General features: G+C 37.8%; 3 protein-coding genes across 3 annotated transcripts; all 3 read left to right on the top strand.

Moving 5' to 3' along the window:
* The first annotated feature begins 1,530 nt into the window (after positions 1-1,530).
* LOC130408591 (inositol 1,4,5-trisphosphate receptor-interacting protein-like) lies at positions 1,531-5,749 on the top strand. Its single transcript, XM_056732141.1, has 2 exons — positions 1,531-1,624; positions 2,452-5,749. Exon 2 carries the CDS (start codon positions 2,453-2,455, stop codon positions 4,292-4,294), a length of 1,842 nt encoding a protein of 613 aa, XP_056588119.1. The 5' UTR covers positions 1,531-1,624; position 2,452; the 3' UTR covers positions 4,295-5,749.
* A 6,016-nt stretch (positions 5,750-11,765) lies between these two features.
* LOC130436477 (putative lysozyme-like protein) lies at positions 11,766-15,155 on the top strand. Its single transcript, XM_056767136.1, has 10 exons — positions 11,766-11,827; positions 12,359-12,432; positions 12,505-12,561; positions 12,758-12,889; positions 13,074-13,574; positions 13,661-13,708; positions 13,849-13,884; positions 14,006-14,053; positions 14,205-14,339; positions 15,061-15,155. The coding sequence occupies exons 2-10, from the start codon at positions 12,369-12,371 to the stop codon at positions 15,153-15,155; spliced, it is 1,116 nt and encodes a 371-aa protein (XP_056623114.1). The 5' UTR covers positions 11,766-11,827; positions 12,359-12,368.
* A 3,313-nt stretch (positions 15,156-18,468) lies between these two features.
* Positions 18,469-22,687, top strand: LOC130408607 (inositol 1,4,5-trisphosphate receptor-interacting protein-like). The gene is made up of 2 exons (XM_056732142.1): positions 18,469-18,562; positions 19,390-22,687. The coding sequence occupies exon 2, from the start codon at positions 19,391-19,393 to the stop codon at positions 21,230-21,232; it is 1,842 nt and encodes a 613-aa protein (XP_056588120.1). The 5' UTR covers positions 18,469-18,562; position 19,390; the 3' UTR covers positions 21,233-22,687.
* Positions 22,688-23,231: the final 544 nt, after the last annotated feature.

A 23,231-nucleotide genomic window follows, 5' to 3' on the forward strand; every position in this document is an offset into this window, starting at 1 on the left:
TTTGCATTGCGAGAAGCTGCCGCCTCCTTGTCATTTATGAGTTATAACAACAACAAAAAAAAAACAATGTCTAAAAGCTGATATGTGACAATGTGTATAGCAATCAAGCTAGAAATACGTTTTTATAAGCTGTCGACCCCAAAAAACGAGCGTTTTAGGACATAAAAGTGGATTAAAAAGAGATGACAGACCCTCCAATCATCACGCAGACGCTTGGAGTCCGGGCCAGCCTCCATTCATCCCAGAAACGCTGAGCGTCCGTGGGCGGGACATAATCGCAGCATTATCCAATGACCGTCTTGTTTCTAAGCACTGAAAAAAACTGTTTAAAGCAGCCCCATTGAAGTCAATGGACGCTGGGCTTCAACAGAGTAATGCACTGTACGCTACGGGAATGAATGAGAAGGAAATCGAGTCAGCCGACCTAAGTAGCTGATTCTGAACGAAATTGTTTTCGTTCGAGATGAATGTGTTTCACGCATTTTTAGTCAATAAAATGTTAACATAATAGTACATATATTTGACCATTCATTTTTTGACAATTATAGGGGAAGCTGAGCTTCCCTTGCAGTCTTAAAGAAATCGCGTCTGGTTTAGACATAATATTGAAGAGGAGGTCTGATAGAATTGAACTTCTTTAAATTTAGTCAGTATAGCTGTTTGAACATCTGTCAAGTTGCAAAACTCGTAGTTCACAGAAAAAGAAGATTATTTCTTGAACAGAAATTGCTTTTTAAAGACAATGAACAGCGTTGTTGGGAGTACAACAAACTTTTTCCTTGGTTAGTGAAATTAACTCCAAAATTTACTTTGATTCTGCCATCTAGAACATGAATAGGGTAATGGGCGGGACATTTAAACACACACATTAAGCGATAGACCAATCAGTGGCACAGCTTGACCAATCAGAGTGTTTCGGAAGAAGGAACTACATAGAACCAGGAACTCAATAGCCTGTTTTCTGAGAATCGAGATGACATTGGAGAGCAGATGAAATATGTTTTATATAAAGCATTTTTTGATCAATAGAAACATGAACATCAATTGTTTACAATGTGATAAACATAGTAAAGACTTTTAAGAATAATTTTAGGACAAATAAAACTGGCTTTTCAAGTCACTGTAAGACTAGTTGCATTTTATATAACTAAAAAAACTAGTTTAACCAATTTCAACTTCCTTTTTTAAGTCAGTTTAAAATAAGTTAAATTCCAGGGACTTGTAGAGCCAATCTGATTTAATAAAAAAAATTTGAATGGCTTTTAAACAACAAACTTGTATCTGACTATTTGCACATCTCAATGCTATTAAAAGGGCGGTAAAAACAAAAGAGATAGTAAACAAAACAAAGATTAAGTTGTAGAATATCTAAATTTAATATTTAGCGAAGACAAATAAGACCCATTTTGTTCTCTGTTGCATAAGCTGCAGTCATATTGAGGACCATATCTTTACGGTTACAAACCAGCATGCTACTTTTCAAAAAGAGGAAAGGGCTGTACTCAGTATTCAGGAAGTGTCGCTGTTGGTGTACATCCGCTGTGAGAATTCAGTTGAACAGAAGCTTTGAATCTGCCACTCTACGTCATATCTTCTTTTTTGTTTTAATTTGTAGTATCAAGAGGTAAGTTAGTTTCATTATATTCTGTATGTATTTAATATTCATTTATTCATTCATTTTAACAAAATGAATGAATAAATGTTATCTGATAAGTATGAGAGACACCAGTTCCAGGAAATATCTTATTGCTTCTTCAAACATTAACATTAAGAGTTTAGATGGAAAGGAGAGTGTAAAACAATGTTCTCCACGTCTAGAATCTTTTCAGTTTTTTAAAATTGAGATGAATGCATCACATGAAAGCTGAGTAAATAAGCCTTCCATTGATTTATGTTTTTTTAGGATAGGACAATATTTGGCGAGAAATAACTTTAAATCTCTGGAATCTGAGGTTGCAAAAATCGAAATATTGACAAAATCGCATTTGAAGTTGTCCATCAGACACGCTGTAGCAGGCCGATGCTAAGAAGAAACATGTTTGTTTTAATGCTCTCGATTGGCTAACCGCTGTAATGACGTTGTGGAGAATAGATCAACCCGAAAGCTTCATATAGATACCAAACTTGAGTGGGTAATTTCCAAAGTGTGAGCAGCAGGCAGTCGCGATTTTGCTGGATTCACTCATAAAAATATTTTTTATATATATTTACGCTAGCAAATTTTCAAAATATCTTCATGGAACATGATCTTTACTTAATAGAAAGATTTTTGGTATGGAAGAAAAATTGATTATTTTGACCCAAACAATGTTATGTTGACTGGTTTTGTGGTCCAAGTTCACATTTATTAAACAAAATGTATTTATCCCTTCTAGGTAAGTGTGATCATGCATTTAAAATGATTGAACAGTGATAATACAGCTTGGTGAACTGGAATTTATTTTTTCCCAGGATGGAGGACACTAATTGGAAATTTCTAATTGTGATTGTCGTGGTCGTCAGTCTACTTCTTTCAAAAGAGCACAATGTCATTCATGACCTAGACGATGATGCCATTGTGGGCATGAAAGAACACGAGCGCGTTCTGCTGCAAGAGGTTAAAAAGCTAGAAGAGCTGTCCACAGCCACGAACCTGCCACATTCAAATTGGCAAGTATCCCAAAATCCAGGGGGAGAGGGGGACGTGTCAGATGTTAAACAAATGATGCCAAATGTCAGGACCGTGGTGCAACATGAGGAACAAATGTTCCCAGTGGGAGACCAAAAATACTCCTGCCAAACTGCGTTTGCACCAGATGACCAGGAGGAATTGGACGTATCCGCAAACCGGACATCACATATGTCCAATACGGGTCAGAAAGACATAGACGAAAAGGGGTCCAATGTAGACCAGAACTTCTCGCAGGGGGACGAGGAACTCTTAGAAAAGCCCAAAACAGGCCATATTGACACCCACCATGACAACCAAGCATTGTTTGAGGGCCAAATGACCGATTACAGTTGGTACTTTTGGAAGGCCCTCAGTTTGTTCTCATTGATTCGTTTTCTGAAATGGGTCAGGAAACTATATTTCCAACCCCGATCGAAGATGCCTTCATTTCTAAATGGAAAAAATGCAACGTTCTTAAACACCAAAGTCTCCGAAATTGATTACAAGAAATTAACTAGCTTCTACGACCAGTGTGTTCAAGTTCCAGTGAGCAAGAGTTGGCAAACTTGCACGTTTGTAGAAGGTTTTGCGAAGGACCTTTTGGAAACTGTGAGAAATGCGAGACCAGACGTGCAGATTGAAGACTTTGTTGAAGTTGGGAGATTGTATGAGCAATGGCCTTCAAGAAAAAGCCTTGTTTGTGAATATCACGTACCTATTATTCCTCGAAAGCCTTTCAGCTTTGAATTTGAGCTTTTCAGAGACAAGACCACTTTATACAGCAACGTGAACATGGTAAAAGATACCGTATCAAGTATCTGCATTTGCAACGATACAAACCCAGACGCCCTACATCCAGATAACAAAACCGATAACATAACAGAGGGTTATATTAATGATCCTCTGTGCCACGAGGACAGTCCTTACCTTTCTAAAACACGTGCTGGGAAGTGGTTTAGAAATGCGATTAAGAAAGCATGGGAGGAGATCAGTCACAAATACGACTTTGAGCTAATATTTCGTAACACCGAAAGCCCCGGAAGTCTCAAAGTTCGATTCAGATCAGGTAAAGCGATTCTTTTAAACATCACACCTGTGGTTCGGTTTCAAGACTCGGAAGCACACTTGAACTCATATCTCTCTTCGATCATGCATTTGTCGGACACTCATTGGCCCGTATGTTTTGCACGCTACGAACACAGCCTCCTTCAACACTTCACCAAAATGCTCCCGCAGAATTCTTGTCACATCTGCTGTCTGCAGATCCTCTCCTTCCTACACAATCATCAGATCGGCCTGACCGGTAAATGCGGGCTGACAAGCTACCACTTGAAAAACACACTGTTACATCGGTTGCTGGTCGATACGCCATCATTGTGGCGACCTGAGCACATCGGACAGAGAATTGACGATGCTTTAACTTTTCTTCAGCAGAAAGTCAAAGCTAAAGTACTTCACCATGCTTTGGTTGGGAATAGTCTCATTCCGAGCGATTTTGGGTTCCCCAAAGAATTCCGAAAGGAAAAACCTATAAATTTATTCCAGCCTCTATTGTCAAATGAAGAGTTTTCCAAAATGGAAAGACACTTAGGCGAGATGTCTAAAAACATACCAGTGCTGATATATGAATACAGCACAAAGTGAGGATAAATGGCAGATGCAAAAAGTATTGTTTCGTAAACGATTTGCAATGCAAGGTTTTCTCAAATTTACTTGAATTCAGATGTTACAGTCAACTGCACAGAACAGAATATCTTGAACCATAACAGATGTTATAATCCTCTAGTATTCATTCGATTCCCAGAACAATTCAAAGTCATTATGACCAGCTACAGAAAAATCAGACATGTAGTCAACAGCTGCTGAAGGTTCCCGGCCCAGATTCAAGTCCCACGACTAACTGATGATCATTGATAGCCTGTTAAAAAAAAGGTAAAGAGTGTGAAGTTTTTGTGCAGCATAAGGAATGGCATCCTGAAATTGTATAGCAAACCATTAATGACTTTGTTCCATTATCAAAAGCAACTTAAAGTGAAAGTTCACCCAAAAATGAAAATGATGTCATCGTTCTCTTGTCATTTCACACCTGTTCAGCTTTTTTCCACAGAAAGAAAAATAATATATTTTGAAGAATGTTGTTAACTTGCTCCTATATACTTGCATTGATTTCATGCCAATTCAACAGAAGTGAATGGGGTTCAGTGTTGTTTGGTTTCCAACTTTCTTCAAAATATTTTGTGTGTTCTGCAGAAGAAAGAAAGCCATACAGGTTTGAAATGACAAGAGTAGTTAGTTAATGATTTTTGGGTAAACTGTAGCTTTAACCAACACAATATTTGTCCTCGTGACATACAGTCTCAATTGTCTCACCAGCTCAAAATACTGTTCTGTAAATATCTCTGTGCAAAGCTGAGAAAGCATTCCTGTAGCTCAGTGGTCAGACCATTGCAATGACGCCAAGATCATGGGTTCAATCTCAGGGATTGTACATACTTAGAAACAAATGTTGTGTATAATGCAGTGTATGTCACTTTGGATATAAGCGTCTGGCAAATGCATAAATGTAAATAAAGAAATAAAGATGTAAACTCCACAAAGCTGGCATTCAAATGCATTTCAGAAATCAACTAAATGTTCTTCATTCCTTTGAAAAAGCTTCCAGTCAAAATAGAGCATCAGGTTTGACTATCGAGAATTTCATTTTTATTGTCATGAAAATGAAAAAGATAAGCATCATCAAATATGTGGTGTTATACTGACCAGAGGCTCTCCGAGAAGCAGGATATGTGGATTTACAGCAGTCACAAAGAGAAGCATCACCATACAGCTCAGTCCACCTAAAACACAGGAACATCTTCAATTACACACAGTTCTTATAGTGTAAAATGTATTTTTTTATTATTTCATCATATACTCATTCTCATGTCATTCCAAACCAGTGTGACTCACTTTCTTCTGCAGCACAAAAACGATGATATTTTGGAGAATGTTGGAAACCAAACAACATTGGCCCCCGTTGGCTTTCATTGTAAAGAAATAAAACCACAGAGACATCTCAAAATATATTCTTGTGTTCCATATAATAAAAGATGTCAATGAAAAAGATTTTTCATGATGTCAAATGAGTTTTAATTTTTTTGGGTGAACTATCCATTTTCAACCAGGAGATTCAAAGAACATTTACTTTAATGTAACTGGGTTATATCTCATAGTTCCATAGAGTGTTATAGATGGTTCCAAAATGAGATAACTGAGTTTAAAAAAAAATCAAAAATCATGTTTTTATTATTTTATCAACTGCAGTTTGATTATTATTAATTGGAATGCATTATTAAAAAACATGATTTTTGATATCTTATTTTGGAGCCAAACTCTTCAAATACTTTATAATGTACACTTTACACAGATAGAAAAGGAGAATGATTTGGAAACTCAGATCACATTGAATACACACTTCTTTGTTTGAAGGTTGTATGTGCATGACTTGGTGTAGGATCTTCTGGTCCCAAGTACAATTCACAATGCATAAACATGGTCTTTCATGGCAAAAGAAGGATTGTAAAGGGCAAACACAACATGCTCTTTACAAGCCAGTAAGATATGAGAATTAAAGGGACAGTTCACCCAAAAAAGAAAATTTGTGAATGAAAAGAAAACAGTTTGGTTAGTAGTCTGATTTTGATATTGCGTGGAAAGCCAGCCGGGTTAATTATCTGATTGGTGGGATTGGTCATGGCAAACCAGCCGGGTAAGTTTTCTGCACGTGCTCCTCTCGAACTTTGTTAATAAAACATCATATAGTCCCACAGAACTGGTTGGTTACAATCATTCAAACAACAAACTTACCATAGAGTCCCATTCCTCTTCTGGATAAATGCAATGCTAAAATAGTGCTATATAGGACTAAAGTGGTTCTTGGCTTGTAGTCATAGGTGAACCACTTTTAGTGCTGTATAGAACCATATTTTGGTGCTTCAGTGGTTCTTCAACGGTTCTTTGGGTTGACTGAGGTGCTATATAGAACCCCTGAAGAACCATACAGGGCCCGTTTCTCTATGTTCCTCACTGGTCTTGTGTTCTTGTGTTCTTGCTCTACGTCATCAATAACCATAAAAGTCTGTTCCAATACTCAAGAACACAAGAACACATTAAAGTACCCGGGCCGGATGTGTTCTCGCTATCAAGGATGCGTCGAATGCAGCCTTGCGGGCGTACAGAACTTGCTTGAAGTCCCAGAAGTCACTGCGGGGGGTCACTGCAAGTTCGTTCTTCTGAGGCCGCCTGGTAAGACGGAATAGAGAAACGGCGGCTTTACAGGTTCTTTATACGGAACACCCCAAAGAACATCTGAAGAACCACTTTAGCCCCAAGATATGATGCTACATAGCACTAAAAGGGCTTTGCCTATGATTACGAGCAAGGAACCACTTTTAGTGCTACGTAGGACCAATTTTTTGAGTGTACACTTTCATCTTAAGAGAAGACAAGAAAATAGCAGGAGATTTGTAAGGTCAGCTTGACTACAAACACCTGCAGTTAATTGTGTACGAAACAGTTTATAAGGCAAATAGTGACGTCGGCTGGACAAAAGTGGTATTGCAGGGACCAAACACTTCAGGTAGGTTAGTGCATCGAAATATTCCTGGCACAGCAGGAAGGGGCAATTATATATATATATTTTTAAAAATCCAAACTTTCTGTAGAAACATCTCATAAACAACTCATATGAAAAAAATAGGCTACTGTAATATTCTTTTGTATGTACTCTAATAAGCTCTCTTACATTTTAGTATACTGTAGTATATTAAAAACATTTTGCTAATGCAGTTTATTTTAATATTTATTATTGTATCTGGGATTTTCCACAGTTTACTACGGTAAACAATACAGTATATTTTCATGTGGGTTGAAAACAGGCAGACTTGGCTAAATACATTCTACAAGTGTGTGGTTTGTTTACTCTCATTCTGTTGTTTATTTATATCATTTAAAAAGTGAACTATTTTTTGTAAAGAACAACACCTGAAGGTCTCCTGTAAATCGAAATAATTATGAGTTGTAAGGGTTAATAATAGTGACTAAGGCTTCAGTCTGTCAACCATGATTGATACTTTCGGTATAAGTTAGCACCATTTCATTTCTGTACAGCTATGCAAAACGCTGTGAATCAAGTTCAGACTCATACTAACATTTTTTGGGGATTGAAGAATACATTCCTGTATGCAATCCACTTGTACATGTGTAAGTATCATTAATAGTTTAAGTATTTATAAAATGTCCACATCAATGTGATCATTTTGTTTTATGACCTACAGCCTTTTTTTTTACTTCAGGGGATATGTCATTTTTTCAGATATCAACAACTAAAAAACTGGCTTCAGGGGGTTGGTTTTAAAAAATGTGTCTATCCACTATATTATGTCTTTACCCACATGAAAAATAAATAAGAAAATGCTTTTATATCCTGGTAATAGTCTGGACCAGCATGTTTTGTAAAAGTGTCTGAAATGTCAGAATATTATAGTTTTTTTGGCAATGCACAATTCACAATTAATTTCAATAGATTGACAGTGTTGTGTTTTAGATATGAATACTTTCCTCAATAAGCCAGAAACTAAACAAATGCATCTATGTGTCTTTCCCTGGAAGTATAGTATGTTTCACAGATTCATCAGTGATGTCCCACATCTTGATGTCAGAAATGATAGCAAAACAGGTGTGGTCTTGCTTAGAATGACTTTGTTATTTTAAAGATCCACTAGGTTAGTTTCTAAATAATAAGTGCTATATAAACATTAATGTTATGCAACCAAAATATTCTGTATTTTAAATATCCTATATACCATCTCACATTGACTTGAACATTTAGATCAAAGGAGATACTTAAAAATATATATTTTTTTTTTTCACTCTCACATACTCATTTGTAATGAGAATTGTTGGATAGATCAAAACAATACTGTGTCTTGTTTAATTTTAAAACATGTTTTGCATGATTCATTTCTGTATCTTTTTTATATGTTTTTATTCTGTGTTAGTGTTATTTGTATGCACCATGTGTCTGAGAGTAACACAATTTCAATTCTCTTTATGTAGCATATGTACTGTACATGTGACAGAATTGACAATAAAGCAGACTTTGACTTTTCACAAAAACAAATTCAGTTGTTCAGTCCCTGCTTATAGTACCCTGCCTCAACGTGACTGTTTCTGTGCTGTTTTACCCTGTGGCTAAGGGGAATTCAGGTTTAAATTTTGCTTGACATATACAGTAAATCAAATACTGTACAAAGGGCTTGAAGAAACTAAAATAAAACATGGGGTCAAGCGATCAAAAGCTAAGGTAAAAAACTAACCGAAAACTGAAGCTTTTATTTAGTCTTTTTAACGTGTAAACATTTTAATATTTTTTCACTGGAACGTCTAATATTTCAGATTAAAGCTTCGGGCCACACAGAAAATTGACATTTTTACTATCTTAGTAAGTCTTTGAGCAGTTTGAATACTTTTACCAAAAGACAAATCTAACATTTGTTATAGGATTTTTAATATTAAACTTAGCCTAATCTTTTTTAAATGTCAACAATCAGTCAAATGAGGGCACAATTGTTTTTACAGCTTTTTTATTAAATTATGAGTGAGATCAATGGTGTAGGTAGCAATTGAAAATGTTGTAATGACAGAAATGAACTGCTGATAAGATGACTCACTAAAGGGCGGTTCACATTTCGCGTCTTAAACCGCGCGTAAAACGCGAGCCGCAGTGCTTTCTAGTGAGGTGCGTGTGCGGCTTTCTGAAAAGTTGAACTATTGTCATCTCGATGCGACGCTGACACGCCTAGAAAAAACCGCGTCGCTCCCGATATGGGCTTGCCTGCCACCTGTCTACATTTAAAATAATGAACTTGCTGGCGTTAAAGACGCTAAATGGGAATCGGGCTTAAGGTGTACGTTCTTCATTTGTACACCGGTTCATTTGTACACCAGAGAGAGAGAGAGAGAGAGAGAGAGAGAAAGATTTGTGTGTGTGGATGGTAAGGGTTGTGGTGAATTATTTGGGTAGCCGTATCTTTTAATTTGTATATATAACTTTCCTGTAGCTCAGTGGTATTGTGTTAACAGCGCAAGGTTGTGGGTTCAATTCCAGGGCATTGCACTTACCTATGTATACATGTATAGTATATATACAATCCTATATGTTTCGTACTGTGTAAATTAGTGTCAAACGTGACTGACAGATAAATTACTATCACCTGTAACTCCATTGAAAGTATCAAACTTTTAGACACCTTACATGTTTAATAGTTTGTCCTCATGATTGTTGTAATATTTTAAACTGTTTCCCATGACCACTTTCAATTAATATGACCTGCGCCATCTTCTTAACCCCCGATGGGCTTCGAAAAATCCATTGAACGCACGAAAAAAACACTCCTAAGGCTTATACAATCAAAATTCCACTCTCTAAAACTCTCTTCCAGCCAATTCACTGCCATAATAGTAATTTTTGTTGGGTGTTTTTCGGAAATAAAAACTCCCCTTGGGCTCTCGTGATGTTACTGTCACAGGCTGCGAGACTGTCTTGTCAAAACTCGCCTGTATTAGTGGCTGTAGGACAGAAAAACTGATATATGACATGTTAAGGGGTCCAATGCGGGTCTTGGATTACTTCTCTCATCTGAACTTGCCTCCTCAAAAATATAATTGCTTTTTGGGGCACGACTTGATACAGAAGAACCAGCACACAAGAAAGTAAAGACGAGCTTTTCCTAAACTGGACACAAGGTATCTTCAAAAATATATTTTAAGTCTGATTTGTGAAGTTTGAAGGTGCCTTTTGAGATGAACGGTTTTCAAGTTCAGGTTCAAGTTCACAGACTGGAATGCAATGTGAGGATGATGCTGAAATTCTTCGACTTATCTTGGAACAGCGAAAATATTCTCTTTAAATAGTGAAAAGAAAGAGTGAAGTTTTGACTTGAAATTTGGCTTTCTGTCAGTTTTCTCTGCAATTTTCAAAGCATATAAAATCGACAACACTCTATTTTCCTAGCTACCTTATCTTGAAGCAATATATAACGTGAATATTGGGATGGTTTTGCGTTCAGGTTACATTCTCGGAGAAGCTGAATGATATTAGTGCACATCATTTATCATAATGAGTTTTTTGTTCTCTTAAGTAATCATTTGTGGTCGCGAGCAGGTGGGTTATTGTGTTGTGCTATAAAAAATATGCTCAAACAACAAGGAAAAGGCAGGCAACCACACTTTAATATAGAACAAGTAGACACCAGACGTTTGTTTATCGGGTTTATGATCCCAGCAGGCCTGTCATCTACCCATCATTTTTATAATTCGTTGCTATTTAGTTGTAGGCCTTATATTATTACTGTTGATCAGTTAATCATTTTTGATGAAATAGCTTTAAGGTGGACAAATGACAGTTATACACATCATTAAAAAAATGTTATGGGAATAATGACAGCTGTTAGCTTTTGAGGTAGAGCTGATGAACATTGCTGTGAATATGCGCAGAGGTGCTGAAGGTGTACATGGATGGATTGATGCATAGACAGATTTATAGAAATGCAGTGTGCTTCATACTGGAGAAAATGTATCACAATGTAGGCTACGTTGTAGATAATGTTTATTAATAATCCTAATATTATGATTAGTTTTGTTTATTATTTGTGTAAATAATTACATTACAATAAGCTACATGCAGAAAAGTATTGGGTTATCACATCATTTTTGGTTGTTAAAATAATTAAATATAAACGTCCAAGAAACGTTGAGAATACTTTTAAAGCGTTTAAATACCGCCCACGAGTTAAATGTATATGATAGGCTAAAATCTTGGCTTTTTTTACATCTTAACTGTCAAAATGCATTTTCTAGCAAGCTGCTTTATAAGAATCGTTAAGAGGCTGCTACACAGATTTCTTTTGAAATTAATTGAATTGAAAAAGTGAACTTTAGAATATTGTAGAAAGTGTGATGAGTGCCAGATTATAGCTTCTGCCTTGAGGATAACTTCAGGTTTAAACTTGTTGGCTCCAGATGTGGTAGGAAGGGTGAACATCTTTTTTTATGAGCTGTATTGCACTTGAACTGAGAAACATCAGTGCGCTTACACAATCTGATTGTTAGACATGAAATGATAAATTACAACAAATGGTAAGTGGGGATTTACTTATCATTCAATAATGTGGGTTCTGGTAAAGATACAGAGTAATTGTGTTGTTGTGTTTTTATAGCCTATTGAGCATCAACCCTTGTTGTAGTAAGTTGAATTTAGAAAGCGTGTTTTGCATTATTTTAACTGTCTATGTGTGGAAGATATTCTCAAAACATTGAAAAAAAGAAAAAGCAAGGTTAAACATATAGATCTTTATATTGAGATGCTTTAACATAACACTTTATTCTTTAACATCTTCAATTTATTTGTTCTTCGAACACTTTCCTTTAGGTGTTTAATTTTTTTATTAAATTGCAAAAAAAGAATGCATTTGAGTTCATCAAAACTGCCAACATGCTCATCAGTGGTAGATAATATCATGAGGCAATGTAAATTGATTTTTTTATATAATACCTTCTTCCAAAATTTCAGCGCATTTATTTTCTTCTATTTTTTACTTGCTGTTTGAACAGTTATGTATAGTTCTTGTCTAAGAGAAGTTGTTTCATCTTAATTTTGTTTTAAACTAGTTAACATGGAATGGACAAGCTAACCACAACCAAGATTGTGAGAGTAGAGGGGGGATCTGGTGGAACTGGAAGAGGTGAGTGTTAAAAACGTAACACCAATACCAAAATTTTGTTTTGTTTTACACAATGATATTTCTTGACTTCAGAAATCAATAAACATACAGAAACTGTAACCACCACAAGACTGACATCTCTACCCCCGAGTGAGTTCCAAATATTTTTATTAACAATAAAAACAAGTTTCAATGCACGTGCAAATGTGTTATGAGACCACGAAATTAAAAAAGATAAACATGTTCCGTTGACAAACTTGACCTGGTTTCTGAACTTACACAACTAAACATACATGTTGCAGCCTCCTTTCTAATTCCTGTGTGCTATTCGATTTTTCACCACTAGAGGGCAACAATAGCTCATCGAGCAGCCAGCAGGTGTTGACCAGCTCTAGTGCTGGAGGTGGTGTTCTGGTGGAGAAGATCATCACCCAGAGCAGTGCTGAAGGAGGCAGCTCCAGGAGTTATATGATATCCTGTAAGCCTGGTTTGTTTTTCAATTCAGTCTAATACCAAACACATGAAAGTTTGGGGAAAGGCTAGTCTGTAGTAACTAGAGAAACCATGAGAAACCATGTAAAACCAGCTACCACCAGAAACTGGATCAGCTGTATTTTCCAGCATTCATTGTCATCACTAAAGCTTTTCTTATATATCCATAGCCTCCTCGTCTGGAAGTTCAGCCACCAGCAGTTCAGGAACAGGGTCTGTGGTTGACACATTTGACGCCTCCTTGTTTTTAACCTCAGGAGCCGCGCGAGATTTCAGCGTAACCGCCGGGCCGATCGGTAGTTCTATGGTGAAGACCTCTAGCTCTAAAATTAAAAGCTCTAGTATCTCCGCCAACATCCCATCAGTTGCCAGTTCCTCCTCAGCCACTGGTGAAGATCTTTTAACAGGATTTGGATCCTCCTCCGAGTTCATGTCTGGTTCAGCAGGTGGTTCTTTTGGTGTTTCTAGAGGCAACATGTCTAGAAGCGGAGGAGGTGTTGGGTCTTCTGCACTCATGTCTGGCGGAGGAGGTTCTAGCTCCATGACTGTGACTAAGTTCGGCGCCTCGTCCCCCACTGGAACGAGGAAAGCTTCAGGTTTGTCTATGGGTTACAGCACAGTTCCTACAGATAGAAAGGCCAGCTTGACCCTTCAGATGGGAGGATATGAGGGTAAGAGTTCATGACCTTTGACCTGTGGGATATTTTTATTTGTTGATTTTTTATCTACAGTTTTGATGTCTGTCACATTTATTCAGGGAGCTCCAGTGGCAATTCTTCCCCTGAGTACACAAAGAAACAGTACGGTATGTTCACATAGGCTTTTGTTTTAGGACAGAAATGTAATCTGTGATCTGTAATCTGTAACAGTAATCAGTCATTCTGTCATTAATACGTTAATCATGTTAGCGTTCTTTGTATTAAGCGTTGTTCGTTTCATTTGCAGCTGCAGTTGCCACCAGGGGGCGCACTCAGACGAGAGGTATCTAAACTCATTTTTTCATCAACTTTACACAAATCTTTATAATTAAGAATGTATAACATAATAAAATATAAAATAACAAACTTCTTCATTTTAAATATTGTCGTTGTCTGTTTTTTAGAGAGTGAGATTCGGGCCAGACTGCAGAGCGCTTCTCCATCCACTAGATGTCAGTGTCCCGCAATTTGAACATTTTACGTTGTATTTCGTTTAAAATAATATCGTATAGTATGTTTAATACGATTTTAATATCGTTTAATATGACGCGTTAAAGTAATGTGAAAGTTATGGGTTAATAAAGTTAAGATGTGTATGTTTAGGGACAGAACTGGATGATGTGAAGAGATTGCTGAAGGGAAGCCGCTCGGGGAGCATCAGTCCACCCCGTTCGCCCACCAACACGCTACCCATCCCGAAAAAAGCAAGCGTGGAAACACGCCACGAGAGCCTTTCGGGTACATTCACACATTGTTTGTTGGGTGTAATGGATAACTAAGTAAAGAGTACTGTGGCAAAATTAATTTTGCATTGAAAAATGTACATTTACTTTGAAATATTTAATGACGATAATGATATACTTGCAGTCTATATTTTCAACCATTCTGCATCAAACAATGTTGATTTAAAAGTTTAGGCAAGGGTGCATTAAAAATGTCACTTTTTGAGATTCAAAATAATATGAACAGAAAATATATATGGGATTACTCAAGCCTTCAAGCACTTGTGTTAAAATACTGTAAAATGTGTAAGTTTTATCCTGCAGCTGCTTTTGTTTTTATTAGTTCTTATTAAGGCACTTCAATGCCATTTGTTTATAATTTTATTTACATACTTTTGAAAATAAATACATAAATAATGATTAACTTTTTATTGCCTATGTTGTCAAGGCTAATATGGATTTTAAGAGATGACTTGGACTGAGCAATACAATCAGGCTACTTTTAATACAGTATAATTTGTAAGTTATATAAATATAACATTGTTCAGCATATACCAAATATTAAAAAAAGAGAAAAAAGAGTGCTTACCTTGGCTAGCACCTACTCCATTACTCATTAAAGCCCCGCCAGATGATGACAGGTTATTCTGCATCCCATACACTGTGAGAAACAATATCATCACTATCAGGCATTCATATTTTCATATGGTGTTCGGAATATTACGATTTTGTCACAGGTCGGGGTGGGCCAAGCGTAACTGCACCCAACCCTAAACCAGGACCACCTCGAGGAGCGTGTCAGAGACGAATCGGAGACAGAGATAAAATGTAACAAGTTTATTTCTGAAGTTAAAACAATTGGAAAATCCTAATTTAAATCCTCTTCCTTCGTCACTCTCAGTGGTCGAAAGCCCACGGGACAGTGGCCAAGGTCTCTCCCACCCTCTTCCGGAGTGCGGGATCCTACGGGGAGTGCACGGGGGACCGGTAAGTGGCCAGGGGAACTCCGACGGGTGAGTCGGGCCTTATGTTTCCCACAGGGGCAGGGTTTACCATAGATGAACGATGGACAGGTGGATAGGCAGCACGGACACAGGGCCGCGAAAGGGGACGAGCACTTCTCACAGTCCAGGTGGGCCAAAAGAATGTAGCTGACTCAATGTCGACTGGCTGCAAGCAGCTTCTTTCACAGACAGGAAGGCTATTTCCAGCAGATCACACAGCTTTCACACTCGTTCTCAGAGGGGATGGACACTTCCCACAGCACGAGTGGGCTAAGGCATACAGCAGGCTCCAGTCAGCAGTCTGAACAGGCTCGCCCCGAGAACCGACAGGATAGACACTCCAGACAAGGCGTACAGTTCTCCTGCCATGGGTCTCTGTCAAAAGAGCTGCGATCGTCGGTGTTTGAGCAGGATGCTTTGAATATTTCTCCACAGACACGGACAGAATTCACATCGCCAGTTTTAATTGGGGAAAGAGGAGGAAAGAGGTCGGTAATGAATCAATACACTCCAAACAGTGATATTTGTAATCGCAATCCAGCACTCCAAACCACATCCAATTCAGTGTCGAATACACGCATTTAAGAGACTCAGTTTCCGCTTGCTTAACTCTCTCCTTCAGCCTTTACAGTGTGCTTTCTTCTCCCTCCAATGCCATCAAGTCTCTCTCAAGTCAACACTTTCCTCTTCACACAATGTTACTTTCCTCTTCACACAATGTTACTTTCCTCTTCGCGCAATGTTCCCTCACCAATTGCAACTCCCGAATCAAGGACTTCTCAGCCAAGGAGAACCCCACCAACAGTCCCTTTCTCTTGCCTTTCATGTATTTTCAAGTGCCTAGTTAATTCTCCACACCTGATGTCACGTAATCATTACTGTCGTCAAGGCAACAGGTACACAGTGGCACGGGGAGCGGTGTTACATTGTTATCCTCCCGGAGGGAACACCAATCCAACAGAACAGTTCCGCTCTCCATTTGTCACACCGTGACACAAGGCAAGGCAAGGCAAGGCAAGGCAAGGCAAGGCAAGGCAAGGCAAGGCAAGGCAAGGCAAGGCAAGGCAAGGCAAGGCAAGGCAAGGCAAGGCAAGGCAAGGCAAGGCAAGGCAAGGCAAGGCAAGGCAAGGCAAGGCAAGGCAAGGCAAGGCAAGGCAAGGCAAGGCAAGGCAAGGCAAGGCAAGGCAAGGCAAGGCAAGGCAAGGCAAGGCTTAAACAGGGAAACTTAAGCGTAATGGAACTGGGTCAACAAGAGTTGACGATCGCTCAATGGGAGTGAGGAGTGATGAGGATTTAAATAGGGACAAAATTATCGAACACCGGCTGAAAACACTTGTGGAAATTGAATGCTAATGAGTAGCGGCTGAGTGAACACAATCACGCAGACTGTGAACACGTGGGGTTGTAACCACCAATCCCCATGTGCTCAGACACTAATACACTAACACACAAACATAGACAAGTGCCCGCTTCAGATCCCGACAGAAATTTGTACTATAAATATTTAATATAGAAAGACTCGGTCAACAGCTCGGTCAACTCACAGAATTTTGCAATGCATTGCTTAGATGTCGATCCATTTCAGTCAACTCACAACACACCAACCGTCTCTTTGCATTGCGAGAAGCTGCCGCCTCCTTGTCATTTATGAGTTATAACAACAACAAAAAAAAAACAATGTCTAAAAGCTGATATGTGACAATGTGTATAGCAATCAAGCTAGAAATACGTTTTTATAAGCTGTCGACCCCAAAAAACGAGCGTTTTAGGACATAAAAGTGGATTAAAAAGAGATGACAGACCCTCCAATCATCACGCAGACGCTTGGAGTCCGGGCCAGCCTCCATTCATCCCAGAAACGCTGAGCGTCCGTGGGCGGGACATAATCGCAGCATTATCCAATGACCGTCTTGTTTCTAAGCACTGAAAAAAACTGTTTAAAGCAGCCCCATTGAAGTCAATGGACGCTGGGCTTCAACAGAGTAATGCACTGTACGCTACGGGAATGAATGAGAAGGAAATCGAGTCAGCCGACCTAAGTAGCTGATTCTGAACGAAATTGTTTTCGTTCGAGATGAATGTGTTTCACGCATTTTTAGTCAATAAAATGTTAACATAATAGTACATATATTTGACCATTCATTTTTTGACAATTATAGGGGAAGCTGAGCTTCCCTTGCAGTCTTAAAGAAATCGCGTCTGGTTTAGACATAATATTGAAGAGGAGGTCTGATAGAATTGAACTTCTTTAAATTTAGTCAGTATAGCTGTTTGAACATCTGTCAAGTTGCAAAACTCGTAGTTCACAGAAAAAGAAGATTATTTCTTGAACAGAAATTGCTTTTTAAAGACAATGAACAGCGTTGTTGGGAGTACAACAAACTTTTTCCTTGGTTAGTGAAATTAACTCCAAAATTTACTTTGATTCTGCCATCTAGAACATGAATAGGGTAATGGGCGGGACATTTAAACACACACATTAAGCGATAGACCAATCAGTGGCACAGCTTGACCAATCAGAGTGTTTCGGAAGAAGGAACTACATAGAACCAGGAACTCAATAGCCTGTTTTCTGAGAATCGAGATGACATTGGAGAGCAGATGAAATATGTTTTATATAAAGCATTTTTTGATCAATAGAAACATGAACATCAATTGTTTACAATGTGATAAACATAGTAAAGACTTTTAAGAATAATTTTAGGACAAATAAAACTGGCTTTTCAAGTCACTGTAAGACTAGTTGCATTTTATATAACTAAAAAAACTAGTTTAACCAATTTCAACTTCCTTTTTTAAGTCAGTTTAAAATAAGTTAAATTCCAGGGACTTGTAGAGCCAATCTGATTTAATAAAAAAAATTTGAATGGCTTTTAAACAACAAACTTGTATCTGACTATTTGCACATCTCAATGCTATTAAAAGGGCGGTAAAAACAAAAGAGATAGTAAACAAAACAAAGATTAAGTTGTAGAATATCTAAATTTAATATTTAGCGAAGACAAATAAGACCCATTTTGTTCTCTGTTGCATAAGCTGCAGTCATATTGAGGACCATATCTTTACGGTTACAAACCAGCATGCTACTTTTCAAAAAGAGGAAAGGGCTGTACTCAGTATTCAGGAAGTGTCGCTGTTGGTGTACATCCGCTGTGAGAATTCAGTTGAACAGAAGCTTTGAATCTGCCACTCTACGTCATATCTTCTTTTTTGTTTTAATTTGTAGTATCAAGAGGTAAGTTAGTTTCATTATATTCTGTATGTATTTAATATTCATTTATTCATTCATTTTAACAAAATGAATGAATAAATGTTATCTGATAAGTATGAGAGACACCAGTTCCAGGAAATATCTTATTGCTTCTTCAAACATTAACATTAAGAGTTTAGATGGAAAGGAGAGTGTAAAACAATGTTCTCCACGTCTAGAATCTTTTCAGTTTTTTAAAATTGAGATGAATGCATCACATGAAAGCTGAGTAAATAAGCCTTCCATTGATTTATGTTTTTTTAGGATAGGACAATATTTGGCGAGAAATAACTTTAAATCTCTGGAATCTGAGGTTGCAAAAATCGAAATATTGACAAAATCGCATTTGAAGTTGTCCATCAGACACGCTGTAGCAGGCCGATGCTAAGAAGAAACATGTTTGTTTTAATGCTCTCGATTGGCTAACCGCTGTAATGACGTTGTGGAGAATAGATCAACCCGAAAGCTTCATATAGATACCAAACTTGAGTGGGTAATTTCCAAAGTGTGAGCAGCAGGCAGTCGCGATTTTGCTGGATTCACTCATAAAAATATTTTTTATATATATTTACGCTAGCAAATTTTCAAAATATCTTCATGGAACATGATCTTTACTTAATAGAAAGATTTTTGGTATGGAAGAAAAATTGATTATTTTGACCCAAACAATGTTATGTTGACTGGTTTTGTGGTCCAAGTTCACATTTATTAAACAAAATGTATTTATCCCTTCTAGGTAAGTGTGATCATGCATTTAAAATGATTGAACAGTGATAATACAGCTTGGTGAACTGGAATTTATTTTTTCCCAGGATGGAGGACACTAATTGGAAATTTCTAATTGTGATTGTCGTGGTCGTCAGTCTACTTCTTTCAAAAGAGCACAATGTCATTCATGACCTAGACGATGATGCCATTGTGGGCATGAAAGAACACGAGCGCGTTCTGCTGCAAGAGGTTAAAAAGCTAGAAGAGCTGTCCACAGCCACGAACCTGCCACATTCAAATTGGCAAGTATCCCAAAATCCAGGGGGAGAGGGGGACGTGTCAGATGTTAAACAAATGATGCCAAATGTCAGGACCGTGGTGCAACATGAGGAACAAATGTTCCCAGTGGGAGACCAAAACTACTCCTGCCAAACTGCGTTTGCACCAGATGACCAGGAGGAATTGGACGTATCCGCAAACCGGACATCACATATGTCCAATACGGGTCAGAAAGACATAGACGAAAAGGGGTCCAATGTAGACCAGAACTTCTCGCAGGGGGACGAGGAACTCTTAGAAAAGCCCAAAACAGGCCATATTGACACCCACCATGACAACCAAGCATTGTTTGAGGGCCAAATGACCGATTACAGTTGGTACTTTTGGAAGGCCCTCAGTTTGTTCTCATTGATTCGTTTTCTGAAATGGGTCAGGAAACTATATTTCCAACCCCGATCGAAGATGCCTTCATTTCTAAATGGAAAAAATGCAACGTTCTTAAACACCAAAGTCTCCGAAATTGATTACAAGAAATTAACTAGCTTCTACGACCAGTGTGTTCAAGTTCCAGTGAGCAAGAGTTGGCAAACTTGCACGTTTGTAGAAGGTTTTGCGAAGGACCTTTTGGAAACTGTGAGAAATGCGAGACCAGACGTGCAGATTGAAGACTTTGTTGAAGTTGGGAGATTGTATGAGCAATGGCCTTCAAGAAAAAGCCTTGTTTGTGAATATCACGTACCTATTATTCCTCGAAAGCCTTTCAGCTTTGAATTTGAGCTTTTCAGAGACAAGACCACTTTATACAGCAACGTGAACATGGTAAAAGATACCGTATCAAGTATCTGCATTTGCAACGATACAAACCCAGACGCCCTACATCCAGATAACAAAACCGATAACATAACAGAGGGTTATATTAATGATCCTCTGTGCCACGAGGACAGTCCTTACCTTTCTAAAACACGTGCTGGGAAGTGGTTTAGAAATGCGATTAAGAAAGCATGGGAGGAGATCAGTCACAAATACGACTTTGAGCTAATATTTCGTAACACCGAAAGCCCCGGAAGTCTCAAAGTTCGATTCAGATCAGGTAAAGCGATTCTTTTAAACATCACACCTGTGGTTCGGTTTCAAGACTCGGAAGCACACTTGAACTCATATCTCTCTTCGATCATGCATTTGTCGGACACTCATTGGCCCGTATGTTTTGCACGCTACGAACACAGCCTCCTTCAACACTTCACCAAAATGCTCCCGCAGAATTCTTGTCACATCTGCTGTCTGCAGATCCTCTCCTTCCTACACAATCATCAGATCGGCCTGACCGGTAAATGCGGGCTGACAAGCTACCACTTGAAAAACACACTGTTACATCGGTTGCTGGTCGATACGCCATCATTGTGGCGACCTGAGCACATCGGACAGAGAATTGACGATGCTTTAACTTTTCTTCAGCAGAAAGTCAAAGCTAAAGTACTTCACCATGCTTTGGTTGGGAATAGTCTCATTCCGAGCGATTTTGGGTTCCCCAAAGAATTCCGAAAGGAAAAACCTATAAATTTATTCCAGCCTCTATTGTCAAATGAAGAGTTTTCCAAAATGGAAAGACACTTAGGCGAGATGTCTAAAAACATACCAGTGCTGATATATGAATACAGCACAAAGTGAGGATAAATGGCAGATGCAAAAAGTATTGTTTCGTAAACGATTTGCAATGCAAGGTTTTCTCAAATTTACTTGAATTCAGATGTTACAGTCAACTGCACAGAACAGAATATCTTGAACCATAACAGATGTTATAATCCTCTAGTATTCATTCGATTCCCAGAACAATTCAAAGTCATTATGACCAGCTACAGAAAAATCAGACATGTAGTCAACAGCTGCTGAAGGTTCCCGGCCCAGATTCAAGTCCCACGACTAACTGATGATCATTGATAGCCTGTTAAAAAAAAGGTAAAGAGTGTGAAGTTTTTGTGCAGCATAAGGAATGGCATCCTGAAATTGTATAGCAAACCATTAATGACTTTGTTCCATTATCAAAAGCAACTTAAAGTGAAAGTTCACCCAAAAATGAAAATGATGTCATCGTTCTCTTGTCATTTCACACCTGTTCAGCTTTTTTCCACAGAAAGAAAAATAATATATTTTGAAGAATGTTGTTAACTTGCTCCTATATACTTGCATTGATTTCATGCCAATTCAACAGAAGTGAATGGGGTTCAGTGTTGTTTGGTTTCCAACTTTCTTCAAAATATTTTGTGTGTTCTGCAGAAGAAAGAAAGCCATACAGGTTTGAAATGACAAGAGTAGTTAGTTAATGATTTTTGGGTAAACTGTAGCTTTAACCAACACAATATTTGTCCTCGTGACATACAGTCTCAATTGTCTCACCAGCTCAAAATACTGTTCTGTAAATATCTCTGTGCAAAGCTGAGAAAGCATTCCTGTAGCTCAGTGGTCAGACCATTGCAATGACGCCAAGATCATGGGTTCAATCTCAGGGATTGTACATACTTAGAAACAAATGTTGTGTATAATGCAGTGTATGTCACTTTGGATATAAGCGTCTGGCAAATGCATAAATGTAAATAAAGAAATAAAGATGTAAACTCCACAAAGCTGGCATTCAAATGCATTTCAGAAATCAACTAAATGTTCTTCATTCCTTTGAAAAAGCTTCCAGTCAAAATAGAGCATCAGGTTTGACTATCGAGAATTTCATTTTTATTGTCATGAAAATGAAAAAGATAAGCATCATCAAATATGTGGTGTTATACTGACCAGAGGCTCTCCGAGAAGCAGGATATGTGGATTTACAGCAGTCACAAAGAGAAGCATCACCATACAGCTCAGTCCACCTAAAACACAGGAACATCTTCAATTACACACAGTTCTTATAGTGTAAAATGTATTTTTTTATTATTTCATCATATACTCATTCTCATGTCATTCCAAACCAGTGTGACTCACTTTCTTCTGCAGCACAAAAACGATGATATTTTGGAGAATGTTGGAAACCAAACAACATTGGCCCCCGTTGGCTTTCATTGTAAAGAAATAAAACCACAGAGACATCTCAAAATATATTCTTGTGTTCCATATAATAAAAGATGTCAATGAAAAAGATTTTTCATGATGTCAAATGAGTTTTAATTTTTTTGGGTGAACTATCCATTTTCAACCAGGAGATTCAAAGAACATTTACTTTAATGTAACTGGGTTATATCTCATAGTTCCATAGAGTGTTATAGATGGTTCCAAAATGAGATAACTGAGTTTAAAAAAAAATCAAAAATCATGTTTTTATTATTTTATCAACTGCAGTTTGATTATTATTAATTGGAATGCATTATTAAAAAACATGATTTTTGATATCTTATTTTGGAGCCAAACTCTTCAAATACTTTATAATGTACACTTTACACAGATAGAAAAGGAGAATGATTTGGAAACTCAGATCACATTGAATACACACTTCTTTGTTTGAAGGTTGTATGTGCATGACTTGGTGTAGGATCTTCTGGTCCCAAGTACAATTCACAATGCATAAACATGGTCTTTCATGGCAAAAGAAGGATTGTAAAGGGCAAACACAACATGCTCTTTACAAGCCAGTAAGATATGAGAATTAAAGGGACAGTTCACCCAAAAAAGAAAATTTGTG

The sequence above is a fragment of the Triplophysa dalaica genome, chromosome 2 (assembly GCF_015846415.1).
Source record: "Triplophysa dalaica isolate WHDGS20190420 chromosome 2, ASM1584641v1, whole genome shotgun sequence".
Lineage (NCBI taxonomy): Eukaryota > Metazoa > Chordata > Actinopteri > Cypriniformes > Nemacheilidae > Triplophysa > Triplophysa dalaica.

Bases quoted from the DNA above. Each gene is read 5' to 3' on its own strand.
- LOC130408607 (XM_056732142.1), top strand. From the start codon at position 19,391: ATGGAGGACACTAATTGGAAATTTCTAATTGTGATTGTCGTGGTCGTC.
- LOC130436477 (XM_056767136.1), top strand. From the start codon at position 12,369: ATGGACAAGCTAACCACAACCAAGATTGTGAGAGTAGAGGGGGGATCT. The intron at 12,562-12,757 runs GTGAGTTCCAAA...TTTCACCACTAG, and splicing joins ACTGACATCTCTACCCCCGA to AGGGCAACAATAGCTCATCG. The intron at 12,890-13,073 runs GTAAGCCTGGTT...ATATATCCATAG, and splicing joins CAGGAGTTATATGATATCCT to CCTCCTCGTCTGGAAGTTCA.
- LOC130408591 (XM_056732141.1), top strand. From the start codon at position 2,453: ATGGAGGACACTAATTGGAAATTTCTAATTGTGATTGTCGTGGTCGTC.